At 38.5% G+C, this 25,660-nt stretch overlaps 1 protein-coding gene across 6 annotated transcripts in view; it reads right to left on the bottom strand.

Annotated features, from left to right (window-relative positions):
• The window catches only part of RFX3 (regulatory factor X3), a 384,699-nt gene that overhangs the window by 27,923 nt on the left and 331,116 nt on the right, over positions 1 to 25,660 (bottom strand). For all 6 annotated transcript variants that reach the window (XM_032427525.1, XM_032427527.1, XM_032427524.1 and 3 more), the window contains exons 9-14: positions 24,099 to 24,211; positions 19,830 to 19,945; positions 19,238 to 19,392; positions 15,128 to 15,225; positions 11,981 to 12,130; positions 5,322 to 5,530 (exon numbers count right to left, since the gene is read on the bottom strand). In XM_032427525.1, coding sequence (XP_032283416.1) covers positions 5,322 to 5,530; positions 11,981 to 12,130; positions 15,128 to 15,225; positions 19,238 to 19,392; positions 19,830 to 19,945; positions 24,099 to 24,211 — 841 coding nt within the window. The remainder of the gene's footprint in view (positions 1 to 5,321; positions 5,531 to 11,980; positions 12,131 to 15,127; positions 15,226 to 19,237; positions 19,393 to 19,829; positions 19,946 to 24,098; positions 24,212 to 25,660) is intronic.

Below are 25,660 nucleotides of genomic sequence, written 5' to 3'. Positions count from 1 at the left end.
GGAGCGCCTGGGTGGTTCAGTTAGCTAAGCGTTCAACTCTTGGTTTCGGCTGAGGTCCTGATCTCATGGGTTATGGGATCAAGCCCCACGTTGGGCTCCATGCTCAGCGGGAGTCTGCTTGGATGTTCTCTCCCTCTGCCCCTCCCCTCACTCATGTTCTCTCTCTCTCTCAAATAAATAAAATCTTTTAAAAAAATAAAATAAAAAAAGATTTTATTTTTAAGTAATTTCTACACCCAACGTGGGGCTCAAACTTACCACCCCCAGATCAAGAGTAGCAGGCTTTACCGACTGAGCCAGCCAGGTGCCCTTCCTGGTTATTTGTAATATTTTGCAGATTTTCTAAAGTGAGCACATACTGATTTCATTTAAAAAATGTTTATTTTTTTAAAAAATTTTTAAAGATTTTATTTATTTATTTGAGAGAGAAAGGGAGAGAGCCACAGAGAGAGCAACAGCAGAGGGGAGGGGCAGAGGGAGAAGCCGACTCCCCGCTGAGCAGGGAGCCCGATACAGGGCTCGATCCCAGGACCCTGGATCATGACCTGAGCCGAAGGCAAACGCTTAACCAACTGAGCCACCCGGGCGCCCCTAAAATATGTTTATTTGAATAGATGACATTATAAATATAAAGAAACAATTCTGGGTCAATTGAATGTCAATAAATCTTTGCAGAGATAAATACCACAGATATAGGATGAATTACATATATATTTTTTTAAGTTCAAGTTTTAGGCCTTTATATTTCCCCTAAGATAGAAAAACTCTGAAATCGTGTTAATGACTAAGGAAAGTATTCATACTGAGTAGCTTTCTGACATTTACTATAGACATATGCAGAGCCCATTGTTTTTTTCCAAGAGAATTTACATTCATCCACTCAATAGAGGTTTACTGCATTCCTACTCTGTGCCAGGGTCTTGTTCCAGAACAAGTCAGAGGAAATTCTGGTATCAACAGAACTCACACTGTAGTAAGAGAAACGGTTGAGAAAAAAACACAAGTAGATATAAAATATAAAGTGAGGTCGTGATAAATCCTATGGAAAAAAATAAATCAGGGAAAGCGGTCAGAGAGTGATGGGGGCAGGCAATTTAAGTGAGGCTGTCAGGTAAACTCTTTCTGAAAAGGGGATATAACTGAGTGGAAACTGGGTTGAAGTGAGCCATGTGAACATGGGAGCTTTCCCGGCAGAAGCGAGAGCAAACGCAAGGACTCTGAGGCAGAACCACCCTTGATATGTTCAAAGAACAGCCAGGAGGCTTGTGCGGCTGGAAGACAGGGAGCAAAGAGAAGAAGACACAACGGGCTCGGGTCTTGTAGGCCATGACAAAGCCTTGGTTTTTATTCTGAGTGTTTTGGAAACTTTTAGACAGTTAGGCAATCATCTTATTTCAGCATAAAACACACACGTAATACCAAAATCTGTTGGAAAACAAAACAAAAATCTGCTGACCTTCCGTTATAATCCCTAGTTATTTTTTACAAAATACTGATAAGCATGCCATGAAATGACTGTTGTAGGTTTAGAAAAGCATCAGTTGAATTGCATGATTAATGCGATGTCCCCTTTAGTATCTTCTCTATGTTGGGCCTTTGCCCTACAAGCCAAGTATTAAATGACACAATTAACGGTTTAATTGGAAACTTTTTGTCTAATTCAAGTTCTGTAAGATATGTTGCAAAACAGACTCCACTGGATTTCATGTTGCTAAGTTACCATAAATTCAACTTCTTTTAAAATCAGAGTTCTCAAGTTAATGATTTTATAACAGATGAGAGACCCTTTGTGTATTCATCTTTATAACTAGGGTCTGGAAGCTGAAACATATACCCTAACAAATGATACTCAGTCCACCTCTTTGTGCATCTGGGGATATGTCACACCCTTCCTAAGAAGAAAGGGGAGCTGTCACAGGTCACACCTGTGACCCCCACGCAAACTCTTTTCAAACAGTGCTTACGGTCTACTCCAAAAGAACATTACTTTCTGGAAGATTTATAAATCTTCCAGTTGTAGGAAAACTACATTCCCTGTACCCCTTTTCAATTCACTGTATCAAAGCTGTAAGTCTTGTTCTTTAAAAATGGGATATTTGGGTGACCCTCAGGGTGGCTCTGAGGAATGTTCTGTTCTGTTAACCACAAAACACACAAGCTGAGAAGTGGCCCACATAACTTCTCCATGTCTGCCCAAGAAAGGTGGTAATATTTTTTCCCACCTCCCGGGGAGCCAACCGGAGTCATTCAAAGCCAGGTTAGGCCAGGAGAGACCCCCGTTTGGAGCGGAGCGTGTCTGCAACAGGGTGTCAACTACTGTCACAATTCTCTGCCAGCCCATTTCTCTTTTCTATGCATGTAAATATGTACACAGAATTTTAGAAATTATGAGATCACCTGGCTTCAGAACACGAAGGGTCTGTGTATGTGACCGCCAAATTCTTATTACAATGCCAGAACCATGAAAAAAAAAAAACAAAAACAACACCTCTGTAGTTCTGCCTCTCTGATAGTTTGTGAATGCAGTTTTCATTACCCAAAATGTTCTTATGCCTCAGTAAAAAACAGTTCAGATTTTAAAAGCCTCTTCCGTTTCTAAGCTCTGGACTTTTCCTACCAGCAGGAGGTATGCATCTGTCTGAATATGCCTTTCCTTCTGTGGTCCTGAATGATCTGCCTTTGAGTCTTTTTGAAATGAAAATAATAACCATAATAGCATCTAATAATAACAAGCCAATTATCCCCGACTCAGGGAGGACAGAGGGCAGACAAGTGATGATCCACCGGGTTTGTATATCTGCAGAGAACAAGAAATACAAGTAAGTAATTTTCTCTCCTTTCAAGATACTTGCAACAGATCTCTGCGGAGATGGAGGCTCTAGGGGTATATTTCTAAAACGATATCAACTAAATATAGAAAAAAAAAACCCACAGGAAGGAGTAAGGGCAAGTCTGACATAGCAACATAAGAAAGCACTAAGAAGGAAAAAAAAAAAAACAACACCTTGCATTTTCGGATATAGAGAATGAGCGCTGCTTTTGGCCATATAGGTTTTGGAACAAGCAGCTTGTATAACTTTGGTTTCGTTGATCATTCATGAAATACATATACCATCTGTATGACTTGTTGAGAAGCAAATGGGAAAATATCTGAAATCTTCTTAAGAAATGTTCCCAAATTAAAATCCTGAATTCTTACTATTACCCCTACTGTTGCTTTGGCTTCTTTGAGACACTGTGACAATGTTTTCCAAATCTTCCCCACACATCCAGGGAAAACCTACATCTCTCGTTAACATCTTCCTCGCTTACACCCAAATCTAAACCTAGCACTGGCTTAACTGCAGCATACGAGGGGGGTCACTGAGTCAGGCGGCATTTCAGTAAGGCCCTTCTCAAATCCCGTGGGCTAGAAGTATCAAATATAGGAGAGACAGAACTGTGGAAGTACTCCAGCCCAAAAACAAAAACACAACAACAGTAATACAAAGCAGGCAGGCTTTCCTTCACCGTATCTGACCCTGGGTGAGACATCAGAAAACTATTATGTAAGATGAAATTAACTGTAAGCTTATAGAGTGGATCTGGAGCTCTCCTTCAGCTTAAGAAATAAGAATTGGATGAAATCAAGTAAAATCAGCGGAAAGAAAGAAATCACAATAAAAACCAAAGCAGCTATCATCATAATTAAAAGATCTCTGGTTCCATCTTCATAAGGCGGTCAAAAGAAGATGGAAATCTTGGGCGCCTGGGTGGCTCAGTTGGTTAAGCGACTGCCTTCGGCTCAGGTCATGATCCTGGAGTCCCGGGATCGAGTCCCGCATCGGGCTCCCTGCTCAGCAGGGAGTCTGCTTCTCCCTCTGACCCTCCCCCCTCTCATGTGCTCTCTCTCTCTCCTCTCATCCTCTCTCAAATAAATAAATAAAATCTTTAAAAAAAAAAAAAAAAAAGAAGATGGAAATCTTACAGTTTGGGTTTCTGGGTTAACAAGTTCCTAAACTCTATGACTTATTCATAGACCTTCTCTCCACACAACTAGCTCTGGACTCACTGAGGTCTAGATGACCATAATGTGCCCACAGCCGCCGTGCTGAATGTCCTGTGGTCACTACTTTCTGATAGGTGCATGGCTGCACAGGATCTAAATTAGGAACTACCTACACCCCAAAATACATACAGCCTTTACGCCTGAGTCAGTGGGGACGCCTTCATCCAAAGAAGCAAAAAAACCGAATACTCACCACAAGAAAAAATTGCAGGGTCAAAAATATAACTTACCTAATTCATATTATGAAATGAAACCCCATCTCTCAATTTCATCCTATATATATATGGTATATAAGCCTAGGTACACAGGCTCTGTTTTTAACCCTTGGGGCAGACCTTTGGTCAACAACCCATCCTGACCTTTGATATCATCTATCATGTCACCTGAAAGGGTTTCTCTTCCAGGTTCCATGTTGATAAAAACATATACTTATATCTATATTATTTTAGTCAATTAGGGATTCATATTGTACTGTCTACTAGATTATTGGTTCTTAAACTGGCTATGCGTTAGAATCACCATAAGGAAGCTTTCTGAAGACAAAATTTCTGATTACCTCTATTCCTAATCACTGCTGCCCACCCACCAAGACTTTGAATCCATAGGGTTTGGGGAGGTTCCTATGATTTTTATTGTTTTTACACTAATTCTAATGTACAGCTAGGTTTGAAAACAGTTGTAGCTGATAAAATTAAGAAATGAACTAGATGGTTCTGAGCATGCGTCACCATCACCTAAAAGGCTTCTTTAAAAGCACAGATCGCTGGGCTCAACCTCTGCAGTTTCTGATTCTGGTAGATTTGGGGGAGGGGCCTGACAATTCCCTTTTGTAATACGGTTTCCAAGTGAAAGTGATGCTCCTGGTCTAGCGACCACAGTTTGCAAATCACCCGCACTAGCGAATCAAGAGGAGAGCGGGGTTAAGTCTTCACGAAAGAAGCCCAAATAATGTACATTTGCAAGACGGAGGGCGCTGGGCTCTTTTCTGACTGTTGCAGAACACATCACCTAGACTGGCACCTGAAAGGCTCCCACCTGAAAGCTCCAGGGCTTCGGGCAAGAGGCTCTGTTTGCCTAACGGAGAGTTTATTCCCATAAACCTCCTGGTACGATTCCAGGATGCTGGAATGACCGAGGTGGGCTGCAGCTAATCGCAACGGGGAGTTTCCAAACAAAGTCTCCACTCTTTTCTTTTCCTTCTGTCTGAGAGGCACGCACACCTATCTGCAGAACACGAGCAATAAATAGAGCTTAGGAAAGCACGAGACCGTACCTGTAGAAAGACCATTTTAGCAGGAATTGCCTGGCAGCTTTAGGAAAGCTGGGCCTTCCCTCGTAGGGCTTCAGTGCCTGCATCATCACGTTGTCAAGCCACGCGGCCCACTGCTCCAGCGTGCTCTGCTGCTGGAGGGTCATCTTGAAGTCTGTCTCTAGTCTCTGAACCATGTTGTCATCACATTGGCAAACCCAAGAAGCCTGCTCCTGGGACGGGACACAGAAAGCAAAGGGAAACTTCAACTCAGCATCTTTCCCTTGAATGTCGGCACACAGACCCTAGGCATGAAAGGGAAATTATAATGACAGCTTCCAACAACGACATGGATTAAGAAAACGAAGGACGGCTTGCTGGTCGTTAAGAAAACCAGCATCCCCTCTGTGCCTGAAAATGAGAGGCAGCAAGGAAGCGTGACTTGGTTTTTCTACATTAGCTAGTCCGTGTGAAGGACTCAAATACATGATTATCTAAGAAAAAAGAGAAGCTGAACTCATACTATGCAGGGTCTTTCTTCTTTTGTTTTTATACGGCCTTCAAAAGTTCGCTCTCTCTCTTTTTCTCCCCACCCCAGACCTCTCAATCAGATAAAACTTTAAGGCCAATCCATTTGAGAAGATTTAGGGTAAGTCAGATGGAGAAACAGATTCAATTGGCCAAAAGTGGTCCCCTAGGATTAAAAGAGAAATAAGCCCTGAGTGGTACTAGGTAGGAGCATATGCTGTATGAGTTTTATGGATTGGGAACTGAAATCTCAAGGGCTATCAAGGCGAGGGTATGAATGCAAATTAATTCACAGAACTGAAAACAACAGTCACGACGACCACAAAACTACTTTCGAGAAAAGGTAGGCATCCACCTGCCTAGGAATTCAATTAGGACAGTTTTCCTTCTGCGTCTCACTGGGAAGTTTCAGTTCAGTAACAGCAATGGGAACAGAAACTTTTAAAGCTACTTTTCAGTAGATGCTATAAGCTTTGTGACATTTTCCAGGGCTGTGTTGTATTTTTTTATTTTTTAAGATTTTTATCTATTTATTTGTCAGAGAGAGAGAGGGAGCACGAGCACGAGCTTTAATTTAAAAATTAAAAAATATACACTCTCAGGGTCAAAATATAATTATTTGGGAATATAATGTTTGAGAGTCAGAGGACATGGATTTTAATACAGGGCGCTCATCAGCTAAACCCACCTCAGGCAACTCACATGATCGATGTGGGCCTCATTTTCCTGAGGTATAAAATAGAGAATATGTGATGTGACAAGAATTTTTAAACTGGGATCACTGCATCCAGATAATGTTTTCAAGATAAGCTCCTGTGGAGGGGTGTCTGTGAAGGTCCTAATTCTACCTCGAAAACATCGTGATTATGTGTGTATTTTTCTGGAAAGAGTGTGTATAGCTTCCATGCCATGAGCTCTCAGAGGACAAGTCCATTCACACAGACAGTTTCAGCTGAATAAACCCCTCATCTTCATTCTCTGGTTTCAGCATCTCTTCTGATGGTATAGACATTACCTATTCAAGAGACATTTCAACTGGGAGGCATTTCAAATACAAAATGCCCAAACTGAATTTATTTTATTTCCCCAGGGAAACCTACAGTTTCTTCTCAATTTTCAACAGATGACACCATCCACTATCCTTCTCTGATCTAATTAACCATAAAGTCTTTCAGATTTACCTCTTAAGTATCACTTTCAAAGTTTTAAGTACACTAAAATAGAATTATAGAAAAAATTGAAAATACAAATAAGCACAAAGGAACAAAATATTATAAATATCTAAGATGTCAACACTAAGAGATAACTAAAACATGCTGATGCATAAACCTTTCAAACTGTTCACATGTACTATGTGCTTATGCATATATAAATATTTAAAATAAAAAAGCATCATATTATACATTCGAGTAGAAATTCTGCTTAGTTTCTCTTAACCTATATATGATAACTGAATTTCCATGTAGGCAAATGTAGAGCTATATTTATTGTTGAATGACCAAATTTGCTTTAATGTATGAATATACCATGATTTTCATAACCAATTCCATACAGTTAGACATTCATGTTCATTACGATGTTTTACTATTAGGAAGAATGCTGGAATTAGCTATCTTGAAGCTACATCTTTGCAAATTCTGCACTTGCTCCTTTGTGATAGAATTATATAAGAAGAATAGTTAAACTCTTTCAAGATACACTGTCAAATGATTCCGGAATTTTATATTAAGAGTCCAGGAGAGTACCCAGGGAAGAATTCAGGCATCAAGGAAAGGATAGGGAAGGTTGTTTTTGTTTTTCTTCATTAATATCTAACCATTTTGAAAATTGTGGTAAAAAACAAATAACATAAATTTATCATCTTAACCATTTTTAAGAGTACAGTATAGGGGTGTTACCTATATGCTCCTTATAATGCAATCGATCCTTAGAACTCTTTCATCTTGCAAAACTGAAACTCTATACTCATTGTAGGGAGGGTTGCTTTTTGTTTGTTTGTGCATTGATAACCAGGGAGGGGATGGGGAAGAGGAGCTCACTGGTATCCTTAGAGGAATTTAATTTCCCTTCTTACCATAAATTCAAACTCACTATTTACTTGGAAGTTAGTTTTAGGAAAGAGAGGGTGATTGGGACTGAAAACTAACTTAGAGAAATAAAACCAAAGGACATTATTCTGGCTTTTCAAATTACTTTACATTATACATCATTTTACCTACTCTGGAGATTGAAAATATACTAACAATAGAGTACACTATAGGGCGCCTGGGTGGCTCAGTCATTAAGAGTACACTATAAATATTCCCTTATGAAAGGAATTTGGACATTTCAGCTCTATAAATGGAAAAAGCTAAGATGAACATTGAAGATGTTCTTAACTTACAAATAAATTATATCCAAAATGATAAGGAGTTGGTAGCATCATCATCGGAATGATGCTACCAACTTTGCTTTAAATAAGCAAACACAAGTACACACAATGGGTAAGTTATCAGGTCAACCCACCAAACCTATTTGCCCTTAATGTTGATGAGAAACTATCCATTTACACACAAAAACAATACCACGGCAAAGCTATCAATTAAATAAAACAGAAAACCAATTATACTGCAGTAGAAAGATGATCTTTTTTAAAAAAAGATTTGTTTATGTATTTGAGAGAGAGAGAGTGAGAGAGCACAGGCAGAGGGAGAGGGAGAGAATCTCAAGCAGACTCCCCGCTGAGCACAGAACCGGACTCGGGGCTCAATTTCACAACTTGAGATCATGACCCCAGCTGAAATCAAGAATCGGATGCTTAACGCTTAATGGATTGAGCCACCCTAGATAGGGTATCTTGAATGCATGAGCAAAAGAAGAGTTAAGTAGAGAAGAATGAAGTGGTGAAAAAGATTTATGGATATCCTGAAGGAAACCTTTTAGTACTTTCAAGCTCTGAAGAACATTATACTATTGACAATGAAGTGTCATCTCATTGTTTTACATTAAAGTCTCCTTATTGCAAGAGCACCACCCTCACACGTGTCCCTGTTACTGAGGTCCCTTTTTCAAAATGGACAACTTCCAGATGCACAGGAGAGGGTGACAGAAGTGGAAGGAGAGGAAGAAGAAGATGGAGAACTCCAGAGGACTCTACAAAAACCGAGCAAAGCTCCAAACAGAAAAGTAAGGAAAGAAGGGAGTCAAAGGTAGAACATGCTATACCCTAAAGAAAGAGATTAATTACTGATTGAAATGAACACAGTGTGAGAAGGAAGGTGTCGGGGGGAAACAGAGGGCACACCACTGTGCTTCTGGATCTCTGCGGAAAGGAAAGGGTCTCGGAGGACAGGTGGTGAATCATACAGGTTTCAGCACTGATAACTGTCATGCACACCCAGGAAAACTCCAGAGGAAGGGAAAAGGGAGCCTCAGTTGGTGGGGGGAGGATGAGAAGAGCAGAGGTATAATCCACCATTTAAATGCAAAGATGTTCTCAAGGTCAGCGGTTATAACCTGGAGGAACTCATTTGCATAAATACTTCACAGGGTCCCAGATACACGTGCACACAAACACAACAGAAAACCTTTCTCAGGCAGTATTAGGAATTATTCTCTATATTTTCTGTTATGGAACTTACGGTACATTTGAAATCACAGGTTGCACTAAAGGTGCTTTTCAAAGTATCTCTTTCGAATGAAGATATGAAAGAAACATTACAGGATAAATTACAGGCAATATGAACTTCTAATATTCTCACTAAAATCAGTTAACGTAAATTTCATTGAACTATATAAAGCTAATGGCTTTGCAAACCTGAGACAGTTTGTTCTTACAAACGTTTTGTGCTTGCATCTGTGTATTTATACGTGTTTGTACATAGACAAATAGATACACAGAGAGGCAGATTTTTTAAGACTTCACATAACCAGGAGTTTGAGCCCAATCCATAAAAGTCAGAATGAACTTAACTAATTACTATACCCCAAAATGAATCAGGCCCCAATATTATTTTTTGATATAATTAAATGACAAAACTAGACTAGAACTACAGATTAAAATTTCTAGGAAACAGGAGTAATTAGTGGTTTGTTTTAAAGCAAAGGCATTGATTTCTTTTAAGTTTTATTGAGATAAAATTCTCATATCATACAATTAACTCGTTTAAAATATATCATTCAATGGCTTCTTGTAGAACATTCAGAGTTGTGCATCTATCACAATTTTAGAATGTTTTCATGTCCCCCAAAAGGACCCCCCCCCCACATCTGTCACTTTTCAATTCCCAGTCCCCAGAACCCAGGCAATCACGAACCTATCTTCTGTCTCTTATAGACTTATCTATGCTGCACATTCCGTATAAAAGGAATCATGCACTATGTGGCCCTTTGTGTCTGCCTTCTTTAGCATAGCATAGTGTTTTCAAGGTTCATTCACAATGTAGCAGGTGTCAAACCTTCATTTCATTTTATTGCTTCATAATATTCCACTCTGTGGATGTGTTTATGTACTCATCAGTTAAGGGCCATTTGCGTTGTTTCCATTTTCATGCAGCAAATACGAATAATGCTGCTATGAACGTCCATGTACAAGTTTTATATGGACATGATTTCATTTCTCTTGGTATGCACCTAGGAGTGAAGTTGCTGAGTCATAGGGTGACTCTATGTTGAACCTCTTGAGAAACTACCAGACTGTTTTCCAAAGTGGCTGCATTTTACATTCTAATCAGCAGTATGTGAGGGTTCAGTGGAGTGCCCTTCATTTCCCCCTATGTCTTGGTCTTACTTCTCATACTATTCATTTTAATCAGTAATCTCTTTCTTAAGGTAGCATATTCCACCTTTAACTCCCTTCTTTCTGCGATTATCTGTCTGATTATACACATTTTATCGTGTGTGAAGTAATATCCCACTGTGGTTTTGAGCTGCATTTCCCTGGTGGCTAATTACTTTCATTACCTTTTCAGGGGCTTATTGGCTATTTGTCTATCTTCTTTGGAAAAATGGCTATGCAGATCTTTCCTCTTTTCAAACTGGGTTGTCTTTTTATTATTGGTTTGTAGGAGTTCTTTATATATTCCAGATATAAATTTTTATCAAATAGATGATTTGTAAAAATTTTCTCAATTCTATTAGTTGTCATTTCACTTTCTTGCTGGTCTCTTGAAGCACAAAAGTTTTTCATTTTGATCATGTTCAGTTTATGTACTTTTTCCTTCTTTTGTTGCTTGTACTTTGAGCAGTGTACTATTTTTATATGGTAACAACTAGTTTCATTACTTTAGTATCTGAAATAAAATATTTGTGGGATTTCATAATAATATTCCTAAGTTGGCTGTCTTTCTAAGTGTACTTTAAAATACAAGTAAATAGTTTGATCTCAAGGTTAAAATACCTTTTTTTTCATTTGGATGAATAAAATAGCCAAATATATTGCTCCTAATTCTTTTCAAATGAACAAATATTTACCAGGCACTCTGAAATAGAGTTTCTAAGTGTTCTTCATTCTTTCAAGGTGGGGCGCTTTTTTTAAAAGATTTTATTTATTTATTTGAGACAGAGAGAGAGAGAGAGAGCCCAAGCACGGAGGAGGGTCAGAGGGAGAGGGAGAAGCAGACTCTCCGCTGAGCAAGGAGCCCAGTGAGGGGCTGGGATCGTGACCTGAGCCAAAAGCAGATGCTTAAACGACTGAGCCACTCAGGCGCCCCAAGGTAGGGCACTATTAAAAACATATATCTCTTGTGTGTTATAGTGCAAAGAACTTTATGTATTCCTAAATATGTCAACAATAATCTAAGCTAGGTGTTAGAAGGTGAGAAGAGGAAAGCCCAGAGCAGTTAAGCAACTTGTCCAAGATTGCATAGCTAGCAAACGTAAGAGTTTAATCTCTTGCCTACCTAACTTCCATGACTGTGACTGTCCCGACTCCATTAACTAGCAAACCCTGAAGACATAATGTTGCATCGAATACAATACATCTTAGCGGACTTTAACCATGAAACAGGCTCAGTGAAGTCCCGGGGGAGTCCGACTCTCCTCTTTCAGGACACCAGGAACATAGACGCTATCTGTGCACTGATGAAACTTAGGAAGGAAATAGGATGATCCTCATGAACATGAAAAAAATGGGGCATCTTTCCTTACAAGACACATTTTGAAAGAAAGCAGAGTACCTGGACGTTGGCAAAGTCGACGCGGTTGAGGTCATTGAGCATCTGGTTGATCTGGGACGTGTTCTGGAGCACTGCACGAGCTGCCTGCGCCAGGTGATTGAGCGATGTGTATCTTCGCAGCGTCTGGGCAAAGGCACTTACAGCTGCAACCTAGAAAGAAATCCCATCAAAACCGGGTAGCTTTCCTCCAGCAAAAAAAACCCACTGCAATCTTCAAATCTCTATTCCCTTGCCAAATGGTAAATGCTTCCCTCTGATACTTATTTTGAACTCATTTCGTGTGAGAGCTTACTTGTAAATTACAGCTTTTAAATCTCGAAACCAAGTATTATTTTCCTTTTGAGTAGGTAGAGGTCAAGACTAAAACAAACTCCCATGTTCTTCCACATCTGAGTGCAGCATTAATTAAACCAGTCTTGCAAGAAATGACTTTGTCTAGGGAAGCAGGAAAAGTGTTGATTTTCATTTCTTTTTTACTCTCTGTAGGACAGTTGATACAAACTCGGTGAATACAATTTTTTTTCTTTTTATTTGGAAAACCAAAATGTACCGTCTCACTTTGTGAAATGGATAAAAAATATATATACTCTTCAGAGCACTGTCATTCAGATTCACTCTTATTGCCTTTATTTTATAGGAGGTGTTAGTATTAGCAAATACACAGCCAATAAACTTACAAATGTCAGCAACAAGAACTCTTCCTCATGATCTGAATTTAGGTACAAGAGCCATGCAGGATTTCTCCATTTGCTCCTCAACATCTACTTCCCATCCTTCTCCATGCTGCTCTGCCCAGGAAGACTACCCTGAGTGGACTACGTTAACCACTTCCCTTATATTCTGGCTTCCAGTTGGGTTTGACCAATGACAGGCAGTGGGAGGAGACGGATGGGGGAAAAAAGAGTGTTCAAAGTATTGATTGCCCTACAACCTCTGCTCTCTCCCTGTTTCGGCAAAGCTTGCTTTCTTGGACTAAGGCCACAGTCCTCGAGGGAAGGAGATAATCTCCTAAAGCCATAGCTTTTACCTCTTTCCTCTTCAGATCTAGGGAGACTCAGGTCTCCCTGGTGTTGCTAGTCCCAGGGTGCTTTACCATTCCTCCAGGTTTTCTTAACTCTGCTCACATCTTGGGGAATAGACCCTTCTTAAATTCTTTTCAATTTTTCTCCCTTTGGATATACCATTCGCTTCCTGCTGAGACCCTCAATGAAACAGGTTACAATGAAAGATAGCAAAGATAATGTAAAAAAAAAAAAAGTCTATGATCTCATGGAAATCTGTCACATGCACAGTAAATCTAATGAGCATTTTAACATATTTATAGGAATGTATGGGATGCCATTAAATCACGATGGCTATGTAAGAAGCAGCTGATTCAACAGTCCCATACAGGGTGTTCAAAGGTCAAAGGATGCTCTGTCTTAATAGTGAGATGTTTTGGGACTACGTGGAAGTTGGAAGAGGTCTTACACTTTTTTCCCCCCATTTCTGTGGTTTATATTAACTGAGGACATACTATGTGCCAGACACCATGTTCAGTGCCTCACATATATTACCTGAATTCTCATAACCGTCACACTTATTATTGGTTTGTAGGAGTTCTTTATATATCGTGACTTAAAGGGGTTAAGTAGCTGGCTCAAGGTTACACAGAAACTATGTTATGGTGGTGGGATATGTTTGATAGCAAGGGTCAGTCATAACCTAATTAGGCTCTTTCCTCTCTCGGGGTAGATTATTTTCACTGATTGAGTGCTCAGCTGAAAGTAGGCTGCACATCAGTGACAGGAGAAAAGCAGGAGACACCTTCCCCCAAAGTAGATCATCCAAATCAACTCTGGGGACCAGTGAAATTGGCCAATATTGCAGTTAGATTGCTACTACATTCACTTCGATAATACTGGGAAGGAAGGTGCTTTTAGCTGTTTGAAGTATTAATGTGAATATGACTGACTGCAAATTGGAAAGCATTCCTATAACCATCATAATCATATAGTACCTCCTTTCTTTGCCCACCTCAATGTGACACTCTAGAACTTTCTGCAATGATGGTCCTACTCTATATATGTGCTGCCAAATACGGTAGCCACTGGCCACATGGAGCTGTGGTACACTTGAAACAGAGCTAGCTAGTGTGGCTGAAGAACTAAAATTTTAATTTAATTTAAATTTCAAATTCAAATTTAAATAGCCACTGTGGCTCTCCTTACGGCATTGACAGCTTAGTTTTGGAGCATCAATCTAAGGTGGGCATATCAATGAAATGTTCCTTCTGTATGTTTTATTTCTTTGTTTGTTTGTTTTTCTCTGTATGTTTTGGAAAGTGTTATTGCAAATCGTAAGTCAAAGTGAAGGAACTGGGAGCGACTTGTGTTCCCAAAGAGACTTGTCAGCTACAAGAACTTTAATCTATCAACGGTGTCCCTAAACTGAAAGACAAGGTGTATGGCTAAAGTCTGACAGTGGACATAGTCATTGATTAAAAGCCAGGAATGTAATTTTTGGTACAAAGTTTACACAGAATCAGTCCGATCTTGCCATAGGATATGTTCACAAATTAACCTAAAGTGACAAGGTGAGCAGGGGACAAAGTGGAGATCACAATTCATACCTATACCTAAACAATCCACATTCCTGATAAACACTGATCAATTATGAGATAATTGCTCACTTTAAGAAATGATTCCTTGATTCACAAAAGCATTCTCCAGTGTTTAAAAAAAAAAATCCTGAAAATCAAAAGGATATTAATTTATATGAACGTTTCACATTATAATAAGTATAGTTCAGGACTTAAAAAGAAATCTAAAACTCCCTCAAGTGAAAACTATTTGAACATTCTGGGCTATTCTTTTTCATTTTTGAAATTAAGCAATCTGAAATATATACTTTGGAAAAGGGTTTATAAATACACCACACTTAAAATGCTTCTCTAGTTTCTTCAAAAGGAGCATTATCAAATAACATCTCTTGTGCAAGTTCTTGATTACATGGTTATAAAGCACAAATAAAAAAATCGGTTTGAAAAGTTCAATATATTCTGATACCAACATTGTACAAGATACCATTTAATAGGACAGATCTAAAATTCACAGCTCAGAACAGTTTCCTAAAAACAGAAGAAAAATCAAACACATACAAACTTACCTTGGTTTGTATCATTCTCTGTGGGATATTGTTCATGGCATTGGAAAGCCAACCTTCAAGGCTTTTTGCAAAATTTCGAATGGCTTGGGTCAAGGCACCTAAATGTTGAAGAATAAAAGCAGAACGAAAAAGACACCAAAGGACATTAATCTTTATTCCAGGAGAAGAGAAAACATGCATACATGACATCTGAAATAGCACAGATCTTATACTGTCCTCATTGATGAGACTTTTTTTTTTAACATAATTCCTAACTTTGAAAGCATCCAAGAATTGTATTTTGGGCTTTTTTTTTTTTTCTTTTAAAGTTGTTTTGTTCCCAGATATTTATGACACTTTGTTGGGAAATGAAAACATTCAAACATTTTTGCTTATAGCAACATATACCAGTTGTGAATATACTTATGGGATTTTTCTACCTTAGACAAAACACTCTTTTCGTTAGCAGCTTTATGCTCAAGGGCTAAGTATTTTCTTTATGAATTCTTCATCCTGCTTTTTCAAGCTCTAAATCTATTTTCCTTTCTTTAGTTAAAAAGAAAACAATGCAAAGCTTTCTCCCTTTCTCTACACACCTATTTGTGCTAGAACATATTAATTAGGGTAGTTATCTCTTACTCTTATTAAAAAGTAAGGTAAAAATTAAAATTGCCTGACTTGAAAATTTTGGACTATTCTCCGTTTCACTTGGTAGGTAGAGATAAAAGATCAGTGTGATAAAATTGCTGTCCCAGAGACCAATATTCTGAAGATATTCCTATAATAGTCCATTCCATATTCTTCACCTATCTGTTAAGATCTGAAAGAGGACTAGGTCCCACGAGAGTAGCTTTTATGGTGGTCAGAAAATGACTAGAAGCATCAACAGTTATCAGGAATGACTACAATTATTTTCCAAGAAGGGACCTGCTTCCTGAGATGGCTGTATAATAAAAACAGAATTCTTTGCTTGTTCAACAAGTAATTCAGTCAACAGTATTTTACTTCATCTGTACCCAAGGCTCCACAGTGTAGGGAGCAGTTTCAGACATTTAATAGGTAAGTGTTTGAAACACCCACAACATGAAATCAAGCTCTGTGGGTTCCCTCTAACGTGGTAGGCATTATAATTTGGAGTCTCCTACAAGAAACCCGGAAGTTACATTTTTCTCCAAAGCTCCCAAGAATATTAATGTTGATGCCGGGATTAAATTTCTTGGTTTTTCTTCCTGTGCTCCAATGAGTCTGACGTGCTTCTCTATTACTTTTGGTAACGCAGGGTTAGAAATAATTGAGCTTGCTCAAGTTGCTTGCGCAAGATACAAATTTTACTAACCCAATCATAAAAACAACTGCTTTTTTAATCATTTCTTTAACTGGTCAAATGACAGAAGAGAGGTTGAAATGACTAAAAGTTTTGATTAGGAAAAACACTCAAGAAGTATCGACTCTTAACCATGACAATCATCTACTGGAAACGCTGAGTTGGAAATTTCTTGAGAACTAATCTTGTGAAATTTCCAAAGCTTCCCACTTGAGCCAAAAAAGAAAAAAAGAAAGAAAAATATTTTTCTGCTGTCTTATGTACTAGAACCATGGAGGGCAGGCATGAATGGAAATGAAAAAGAGTGAAAAAAAATTTAACGACCCTTTTTGAAACTCAGGAAAATTCTGCTCAAAATTCAACTTGGCTATCTGTATTTTGCATGTTTTCTACTATTAATATATAATAATTATATGATCTGCATAAAAAGACCAAGAACTAGGAGAAGTTACTTTAAAAAAATATTGAGTATGGGTCTTGTTTTATCTAGACAAATTTGATGCTGGGAAGATTATAAGCTAAAAAGATTTTTTTTTATATCAAATGACTGTACTTTCTTGTACTAAATGACATTTGGGGCCACCTTTACGTATACTCATAATTGTACATAAGTGTTACCAGTTGAGTTTTTATACAATTCTTACACTTAACTGTTTTTCATTTTCAGATAAATGTATTTTAGAATATAGTAGCTTCAAGCTGACTTCAAATTAGTGTGATATGCAGACTTTTTTTGGCTAAAAAAAGGAATCCCATCTGGACAGTAAATGGTAGAGTGAAGTACTAGTGGCCAGGAAAATATAATTTTTAAAAATAAAATTAAGTTTGCTCTCCCTATAGGGATTCGTGTCAGATCAAATTGTGCAGATTGACTCTGACAACTTTTTCTCATGAATGGATGGTTTAAAATTTAAAACTATTCCACAGCTAACTTGTCTCAACCTGCTTGTGATTAATATTAAAATGCACACAATCAGAAGATAGCTATTTAAGCTAGATTTTAAGCTTTGTTTTGTTAGGTCTTGTTATAGAATCAGAATTAAATTTCCAAATGTACTTTGTAGGCTAGCACGTTAATGTCCCTTGTAATTTCATAGGAACTCTAAAACTATGGTCATCTGAAAATTCCTGAAGTTGAGTTGTCTGCTAAATGTAGAGACAGACTTCTTGACAGAACAAATTGGTTTTCGAATCAAAACTTGAAAAAAAAAAAAAAAAGAAAGGTCAAGGGTATTGTGCGCTTAAAATTATGAGGCTGCGAGTCGGCTAAAATGGATACATGATTTAGGTTAGGGAACTGTTGACCTCACAAGTCCTGTGGTGCTAACAGAAGCAAAAGACTTCAGAATTGTTTAATGATTGTTGATGTTGTTGATTCGCCTCAAACAAGAAAGAGCTCACCGACCTCTCTTCTTGTATCTCATGAGAGAAGTGGTACTTGGGGGGGCAAAGATGTCACAGGCTAAGGAGACAGCCCTATGCAACTTCTCTTATCACTCAGAGCAGAGGGAGCAAGACAAAAACAAGGAAATTCGAGATTCTGGAACATACATCGGTAGAGAATTTACACATGGAAATTTTCCATGACAACATCACTTTTAATCAATTGTCAGTCAGGAAACATGGTGTAGAGAGAGTGGAAAATATCGCCAACTTATAAAAATGTGAGACAGTGACAGTGGATTTCTTTTTCTTTTAAACTTATTTCTAGAGACGTGTATGCGTGCTCATTGATATTATATGTAAATGAGTGGCTAAGCATATATTTCAAGATGGTGGGAAACATATGAAAGCACTCATATCTTCCACTGTTGTTTATCATATTGAGAAAAAAGAAAGCATAAACATACAAACGCTGGTTTCTTCACCTTTTCTTCTACTAACTCCCTTCCTTCATATTTTGTTAGGATTTAACATAAATCACCGGTGGATGGTGCACTTGAAGTACACGGTTGCCAATTTCACGAGCTACGAGACTGCTTTTACCTTATTAATGTCACTGCAGAGTGGAAATTCTGTCCCACTTCTTTAAAAGTTAAGGTCACTAGTATGTGCTCATAAAGATGTTGGCATAAAATCCTTTCAACTGCCTCGGACACAAGCATTCATAATAGCGTTTATATTGACACTTGCAGAAAATAGCTTTGTTGGCTACAAGGTAGCTTAATCAACACCATCGCTGAAAAAAAGTCATCTAACTTATCATTGTAATTCCTATTTGCTTCACGGTGGGAATACAATGCTCGTGTAGTTATATATAGATTTTTCACTCACAATGCCAGTTAACCATTACTGTTAATGGAAACCGCATTTGTGGTTCGCAACATGATGGACGGGACAAAGTAAATGCTTTTATATAGAAATTCAACTTTAGTGGAAACCAAGATAAATTCCTTTCAAATCAAAAGCAACCATGAAAGAGGCTGGTCTAGCAATTACAGATTTCAAAAACTTTTGGCTTTATGAAGGAAACTGTGTCCTTGGGTAGAATAATCTTTACAAGGTTGCCTGGCCTGGGAGTGTTCTTGCAATTCGTTATTGTCACACCTATAGGTTGTCTTTTCTAACGAAAAGAAAATGAACGATTGGAGAACAGATCCTTTTTTTTTTTTACCCCGTTCCCTACAGTTTCGCTCTAGGCTGCTTTCATGCAATACTCTTGTGTTGCATGGTTTTTGTTTTTTGTTTTTTTATTGGCAAATCTAAATGAGATTAGAATCACCCTAGATTGCAACGTCACTTTCCCAAACTACTTGGGTGGAATGTATGAGAACAAAAGCATCCGTACTTGTCTGCATTTAACTTACTAGGAATAGGTCTAAGCACGTCGGGGATGAGAATCTCCACCAAAGCCTGGTACATCCCATGGTCACAGTTACACATCCATTTCAGGATAGACTCATGTTTGCACAGAGTTATCAGCTTTGCTTTCGGAAGTCGACTTTCTATTTCACTCAGATTGCTGGTGTGAATAAATGTAGCAAATGAATAGATGGCAAATGAGGATAAAAAAGAAAATGGACTTTAAAAATAGTTTTAGTTTATCAAATATCACTGAGGTTAGAACTATACCACCATTGCATTGGTGCCATACGGCTGGATATATATAACACTCCCCCAGAGCTGCCTATGCACGTTAATACTTTCTGACGGTATGAAAGGCAGATATGATACTCATTCCATGAGGATGAAACAACTCTACCACAGTCCCCCGAATCAATAAAAATGGGAGCCACAACACACACACTGAAACCTCAAGAGAGCGGTTTGTGGTTCATCTCAATCTATTCATTTAATGTTATCAGGTAAGGTTCACAACTGGTATACATATCTCTAATTTATTAGCTGTGACATCTACTCAGCCATGAAAATGAATTGGAAAAGCATATTGATTCTGACCTTGATTCGGTGATGGTAGTGCCGTCAGTCGGAGTCGAGGGAGAATAGCGCCAGAATGTTTGCCACAGTTTTTCTATCAGGCTAAACTGAAGATTCACAACAACGTCCAATATTGCCTAAAAAACCAAAACAGTCATCAGTGTTACCTTACAGTGCTCCTGACGGGGAGGTGTGAGGCGCGTGTCACGCATCAGGAGGAGAATGGTGAGGACGCCTGGGGGTGCGGAAGTTATACGGTAAAACCGGAGGACATTTTGCCGATGGAAGTCAGCAAACCAAAGAGCTCAGGCAGGGAGAGCGTAACTCCGGAAAGACTAACAGGATGACCTGTATTCTCCCCATCATGGCCTCATATCCTTGCATTACCCCTCTCTTTTTTTTTCTCGCTTACTTCCCTTCCTCTCCATTTATTGTCTTCTCTTACTTTTCTTCCACTCCTTCCCACACTGCTCCCTTCTGCCTCCACGACTGTGGCCACTCTTCGCCTTCTTAGACCCAAAAGGATACAGGGGGCCAGGTGAGCCCATGGCCGTCAAAGAGGGCAGAAGTGAAGCGTGTGGAGCTGGCTGTGTAGGGCAGACAAGAGTCAAGACTAACTGAGCCTGTCCTGGGGCTGCTGACCATGATTCGGAGTGTTCCCAGGCAACCAGAGGCTGGGGCAGGAACCACGATGGGGCTGGCCTTCAGAGGACAGTGTCCGTCTGGGCAGAACAAAGGTACCTCTTTGGTCAAGCGATGCCTTCGCTTCAATCCTACCGCTGCTCCTTCCCTTTAGAGAGCAGCTTTAAGACTATCCCTTCTTCTAACCTTGGGGGCAGGGCCCTCATCTCCTCCTTCTCCTTCATTTTATCTCCTAGAACCATTTCCCAGCTGCATCAAAGACACTTTTTTTGGTGATGCTAAAATTTGCCCCCTTCATTAAATTTTGATGATCATATTTAATTTCACCCTGCCATCGCAATTAGTTTATAAATTCGCCTTCAGATAAAAGCAGTCAGAAAACCAAAGAATAACTTGTTTGTGCAAAGAACATGTGATTCTGTGATTATTTTGAGCATAAAAGACAGAAGTCATCAGCATAATGTGTTTGGTGTCGTCAGCACTGGGAATGAGGACAGGTAAAACAGCCCCAGCAAGATCTACAAAATTCCTAGAAGCAAGGAGACCACAGGGGGCAATCAAGAGAGTCAATCTGGGTATTTGAGGCAAAAAGAGGAAACTGTAACTTCATAATTCTAGAGTGTGAAACCCGTGTAGGTCTCTGGCCCTCTGTATGATACAGAGAATAACTGATCTTCTGTATGAACACACTCTGAGACCAAGTCAAACATTAAGCAAAATATGTTTGGGGGCATGTTAATTAACACACTCCTCACCCTTTGATATTAGGAACAAAAGAGATGCAAGTGTAAGCCTTGAAAGTAAAAGGCTGATAGATGTCCCTCCTCCCAGGCAAAAACATTCTCAAGGGGCAAATTATTATTTTTTTAAAGATTTATTTATTTATTTTGAGGGAGAGAGAGAGAGCATGAGTGAGAGAGAAACTTTGGCAGACTCCGTGCTGAGCATGGAGTCAGACCCAGGGCTGGATCCTCAGGACCCTGAGACCACAACCTGAGCCAAAACCAAGAGTCGGATGCTCAACCGACTGCACCACCCAGGTGCCAAGAGGCAAATTATTATATTGGTTTCTCAGTTGTACCTTAGGCACATTCCAAGAGATACCTATTAATAAAACAACTATTAATATCATATATAATACCTACATATCTCTATCTATGAGATTGCCATAAGAAAGCTACGCTTTTTGAAAAATAAAACCAATTACTGTTGCAGCAACTTGTGTAGAAATTTCTACTTGTGCTTTCCATAAAAAAACTAGTGATACTTATAAAACAGCTTTGATAAGCAAATTGTGAGAATTCCAAAAAACAGGCAAAATAGGTAGATTAATCTTTCTTAAAAACATAAACTGTACAGAATATGGCAAAATAAGGCAAGGAAAGAATTCAGTGCATCTTATATTCGGTATCTCTCTAAATTAAACAATCTCAAATAATTCTTTTGAAAAGGACATTCACATCAGCCTCACTTGAGACATTTTTACAAATGAATAAAACATTTTACCATTTGTCCACCTACTTTCAAATATGTTCAGACTAAAATATATAGGCAAATGTATTTTTAAATAATCCTTATTGTACTGGCTTATTTACAGGACGGGATATGAGACTAAACACCTGTACTTCAAAAGTTTGATAGTTTGACATGAAAAAAAATAATTGGAATTCTTCTTTTTCATATAATTGGAATTTCTTTTTCATGCCTCACAAGAGATGGCATGAATGCTGGTAACTCTGACATAAGTGGGGATCATTCTATGGTCTCTGTGGACCGCCATTTCCCACAAAGACTGATTACCATACACATCCGTATCTCTTCATATAGACTTCCTGAATGTTGGTATGCTAATGAAATCTTTGTAATCCAAAAGATAATTTTATCTTTCATCTTATTGGTAGAGTTTTCCACTTAGAATAAGCTTACTGGACATTCTTTAGTAATATAAATAAACCCTGCTCCTATCTATATTTTTAACAAATAAAAGAAACTTAAACAAAGCCAAATTATGTCTGTGTAGGTTGGTTTGCTTAAAGCAAGATTTACCTGAACACAGAGACATGAGAAGTTGCTTAGAGAATCTTTATATAAATCTTTATTGAATATACATGATATTCATGTGCAAAGAAAGAATTTTTTTCGAGATACATAAGGCTCATCCAGAAAATCTCTAATGTTGGGAGAAGCACAGTAATCAAAGAGAGCTGAGTATTAAGGGTCTTTTATCATTCCAAGAAATGTTGGGAGTGAACTGGCAGGACATGTTGAAAAACACTTTTGGCACATGGTTTGTTAATAAAGAGAGAACTTGCCCTTGGTTGTTAATAATCCAGCACCCTTGACAAGCACTCAGATTCACTCAAGCAGTTTGTATTTCTGGAGTGGGAAAAAAAATCTGTGAATGCTATGAGCTGAGACTTCTCACTGCATACTGCATTGTCAGCAGTCAGGACGACTGCCCATGAAACCCCAAGGAATATCTTTTACTCCTAAGCAGATCACAAATAGCCCTGGAATAAAGCTACTTAAATTCTAAACCGACTCCTCTTTCAAAAGGAGAGGCACTTAAGAAAATTCTTACTGCAATCTGTTATGCCCTTTCCGCCAGGTGAGCTGCAGGTATATTAAAACACTGGCTTGGAGAGAGTTCACCTCTTGGAGACAATGAGCCAATTCTGGTGGGGAATACTCAGAAAAAGGAGTAGAAGCAGGGGTGGAAAATACCAAGAGAAACTTTAATTAACCACAAAAACAAAACAAAACTAGAGCCTCAATAATCCCTGGAAGGAACATCTAAAATGCTTCATTAAACATTTCTAGAACATTATCTTTTTCTTTTTCCTCTTTTTAAAAGTTTACTTATTTATTTATCACCACACGCAATGTGGGGCTTGAATTCATGACCGTGAGCTCAAAAGTTGCATGCTCTTCTGACCCAGCAAGGCACCCCTCCAGAAAATAATTTTGATAGAAATACACAGTTACGGTGTAAAATTCAAAAGGTTAAAAGGGATATTGAAAAATAAGTTCTCTTCCACCGACTCCCAGTCATCCAGTTTCCTTCACAAAGACAACCACCATTTACACACTGACATTTTGTTCTTTCTGCTGGAGAGATTTGTATACATGTTCTTTTTCACTCAAATGCTAGTATATGATACACGCTGTTTCATGCCTTGCTTTTCCCTTAAAAATAAATCCTGTAATGTATTCCACATGAGTACATCTAGAAGGGTTTGTTCTTTTTAATGGCTGCATAGTATTCCACTCTAGAGATTGGACCATGCTTTATTTACTCCGTTCTCTTTTAGATGTGGAAGCTACAACCAATCTTTTGCACTAAAGACAACAACGCAACAAGTTCGCTTGTACACGTAATGTCTTCACCCGTATGTACCTAGAAGTGGAACTGCCGTGTCTAAGGATTCTGGTTAGGAGACTCTAAGAAGATGGGCAGTAAAATGTTTTCTCCCTTTCCTGCATCCCTCCTATCTTTGGTCTGAGACAAGAAGAACGATGAACTTCTCAGTGTTCAAAGATATATGAACTGACTTCCCCTGTCCTCTAGGAATAAGTTGGATTATTTTGTTGTAGCAAGTTGTCTGGCAAAACTTAGCATGCGTTCCTACTGTATTTGAAAAAACTTACCTCACAGTGCTCTCGATAAAGACTCTGCAGTGACTTGATATCCTCAAAGGTAGTACCATCTGGCAGAGAAGAGATTTCAACTTCTCCAAACTCTGGAAGTGCTCGAGATGCATCTGTTGCCATGACAACACAACAGAAAAAAAAAAAATATTGTGGATTGTGCCAATTACAGATTAATGAGGGGAAATTTAAGACAGACTAAGAAAGGAAAAAAATGTAAAGGCCAGAGGTCCAACAGTTAAGAACTTTTCATAGTAGTATTTTTCAAACAAAATGTAGCAACATCCTCAGTACAAAAGAATAGAGGAGGAATGTAAAAACTGTGGAGGAACTAAATTTTCACTACAATTATACTGGAAGTAACAAACCGTAATGTCTCTCAACATAGGGCCCCTATTAAAAGGAAAATATCTCGAGCTGCCGCTATCAATTTTAGTTATTTTATTATTACATTACTTAAGAATAGAAAAAAATAAACCTAGCTTTACACTCGTTATGCTCATACTTCTCGTATCATCATAACCCAAAAAAGCTACGGAATGAATCCAAATAAAACTACAAAAATCACATTAAACTTAACAACATGAATTTGATACGATGGATGATGCTGATGTCCTGTAACTAAATTACCTCTTGCAACATGAATATGGTACTGACTGCCGTGGCCCAGATCTTCTGAGCCTGGCACGACTATACCAACTTGTACTTTTTGGTGGCTGGTTCCATTACTCTTCTGTATTCAAACGAGCTGTGGAACTTTCCTCCACACAGAGCACCGGGACATCATTTAGCCTTCCCTTGGGATGAATTACATCATTTATGTAATTTACATAGTAAGTCTCTCCCTGTTCTTTTCTCGTGAGCTCAGGACCATCAGTGCAACACACTTTGATGCCTGGTTTACCATAAATTCAAATACAAATGTGTCAACCCGCAGAACAGTATTCATTCTCCTCTTCTAGATAATCCAGAATAGGCTTTTGTTATCGCTTTATAAATTCGAAATGAAATAAAAACACAAAATAAAAAAATTAAAACTCTCCTTGGGAGCTCAAGGCTCTAAAGAGTATACATGAGGATTCCAGTTTGGGAAACGCTGCCATCATGTTTTTAAGCTATTGTGACTTGAGAGTCCTTTTTAGTTGTTTCTCAGAAAGTGTACATAGACAAATATGTGCACACACAACACAGACACATGCACACTCTTTGATAGCTTCTATTTGTCTTGATCTGTTGTGCGGAAGCTGCGCATGTTCATCTTTAGAAGAGTTGTCCATTACAGTGCTATTTTTTGCACTGGTAGCTATGACCAGAATATGCAGAATGTTCAAATTCCACTCCTCACTCTTTAAATGACAAGCCAACATGTATACCATCTACAAAATTACAAAAATAGGATATACTATGATCAATTTAAAGGAATAACTTACTTTCTAAAAGCTCATAGGAATTTCTTTTTTTCTAACCTGAGACTACGCATTTGCAACTTTATACAAAGGAAATGAGAATTCTTGTGGGCACGTGAAGGTAACTACTGAAAGTAAACACAACACAACTTTGAT

The sequence above is a fragment of the Phoca vitulina genome, unplaced genomic scaffold (assembly GCF_004348235.1).
Source record: "Phoca vitulina isolate PV1807 unplaced genomic scaffold, GSC_HSeal_1.0 scaffold37, whole genome shotgun sequence".
NCBI classification, from domain to species: Eukaryota; Metazoa; Chordata; class Mammalia; order Carnivora; family Phocidae; genus Phoca; species Phoca vitulina.
This window is presented reverse-complemented; position numbering and strand designations above follow the sequence as displayed.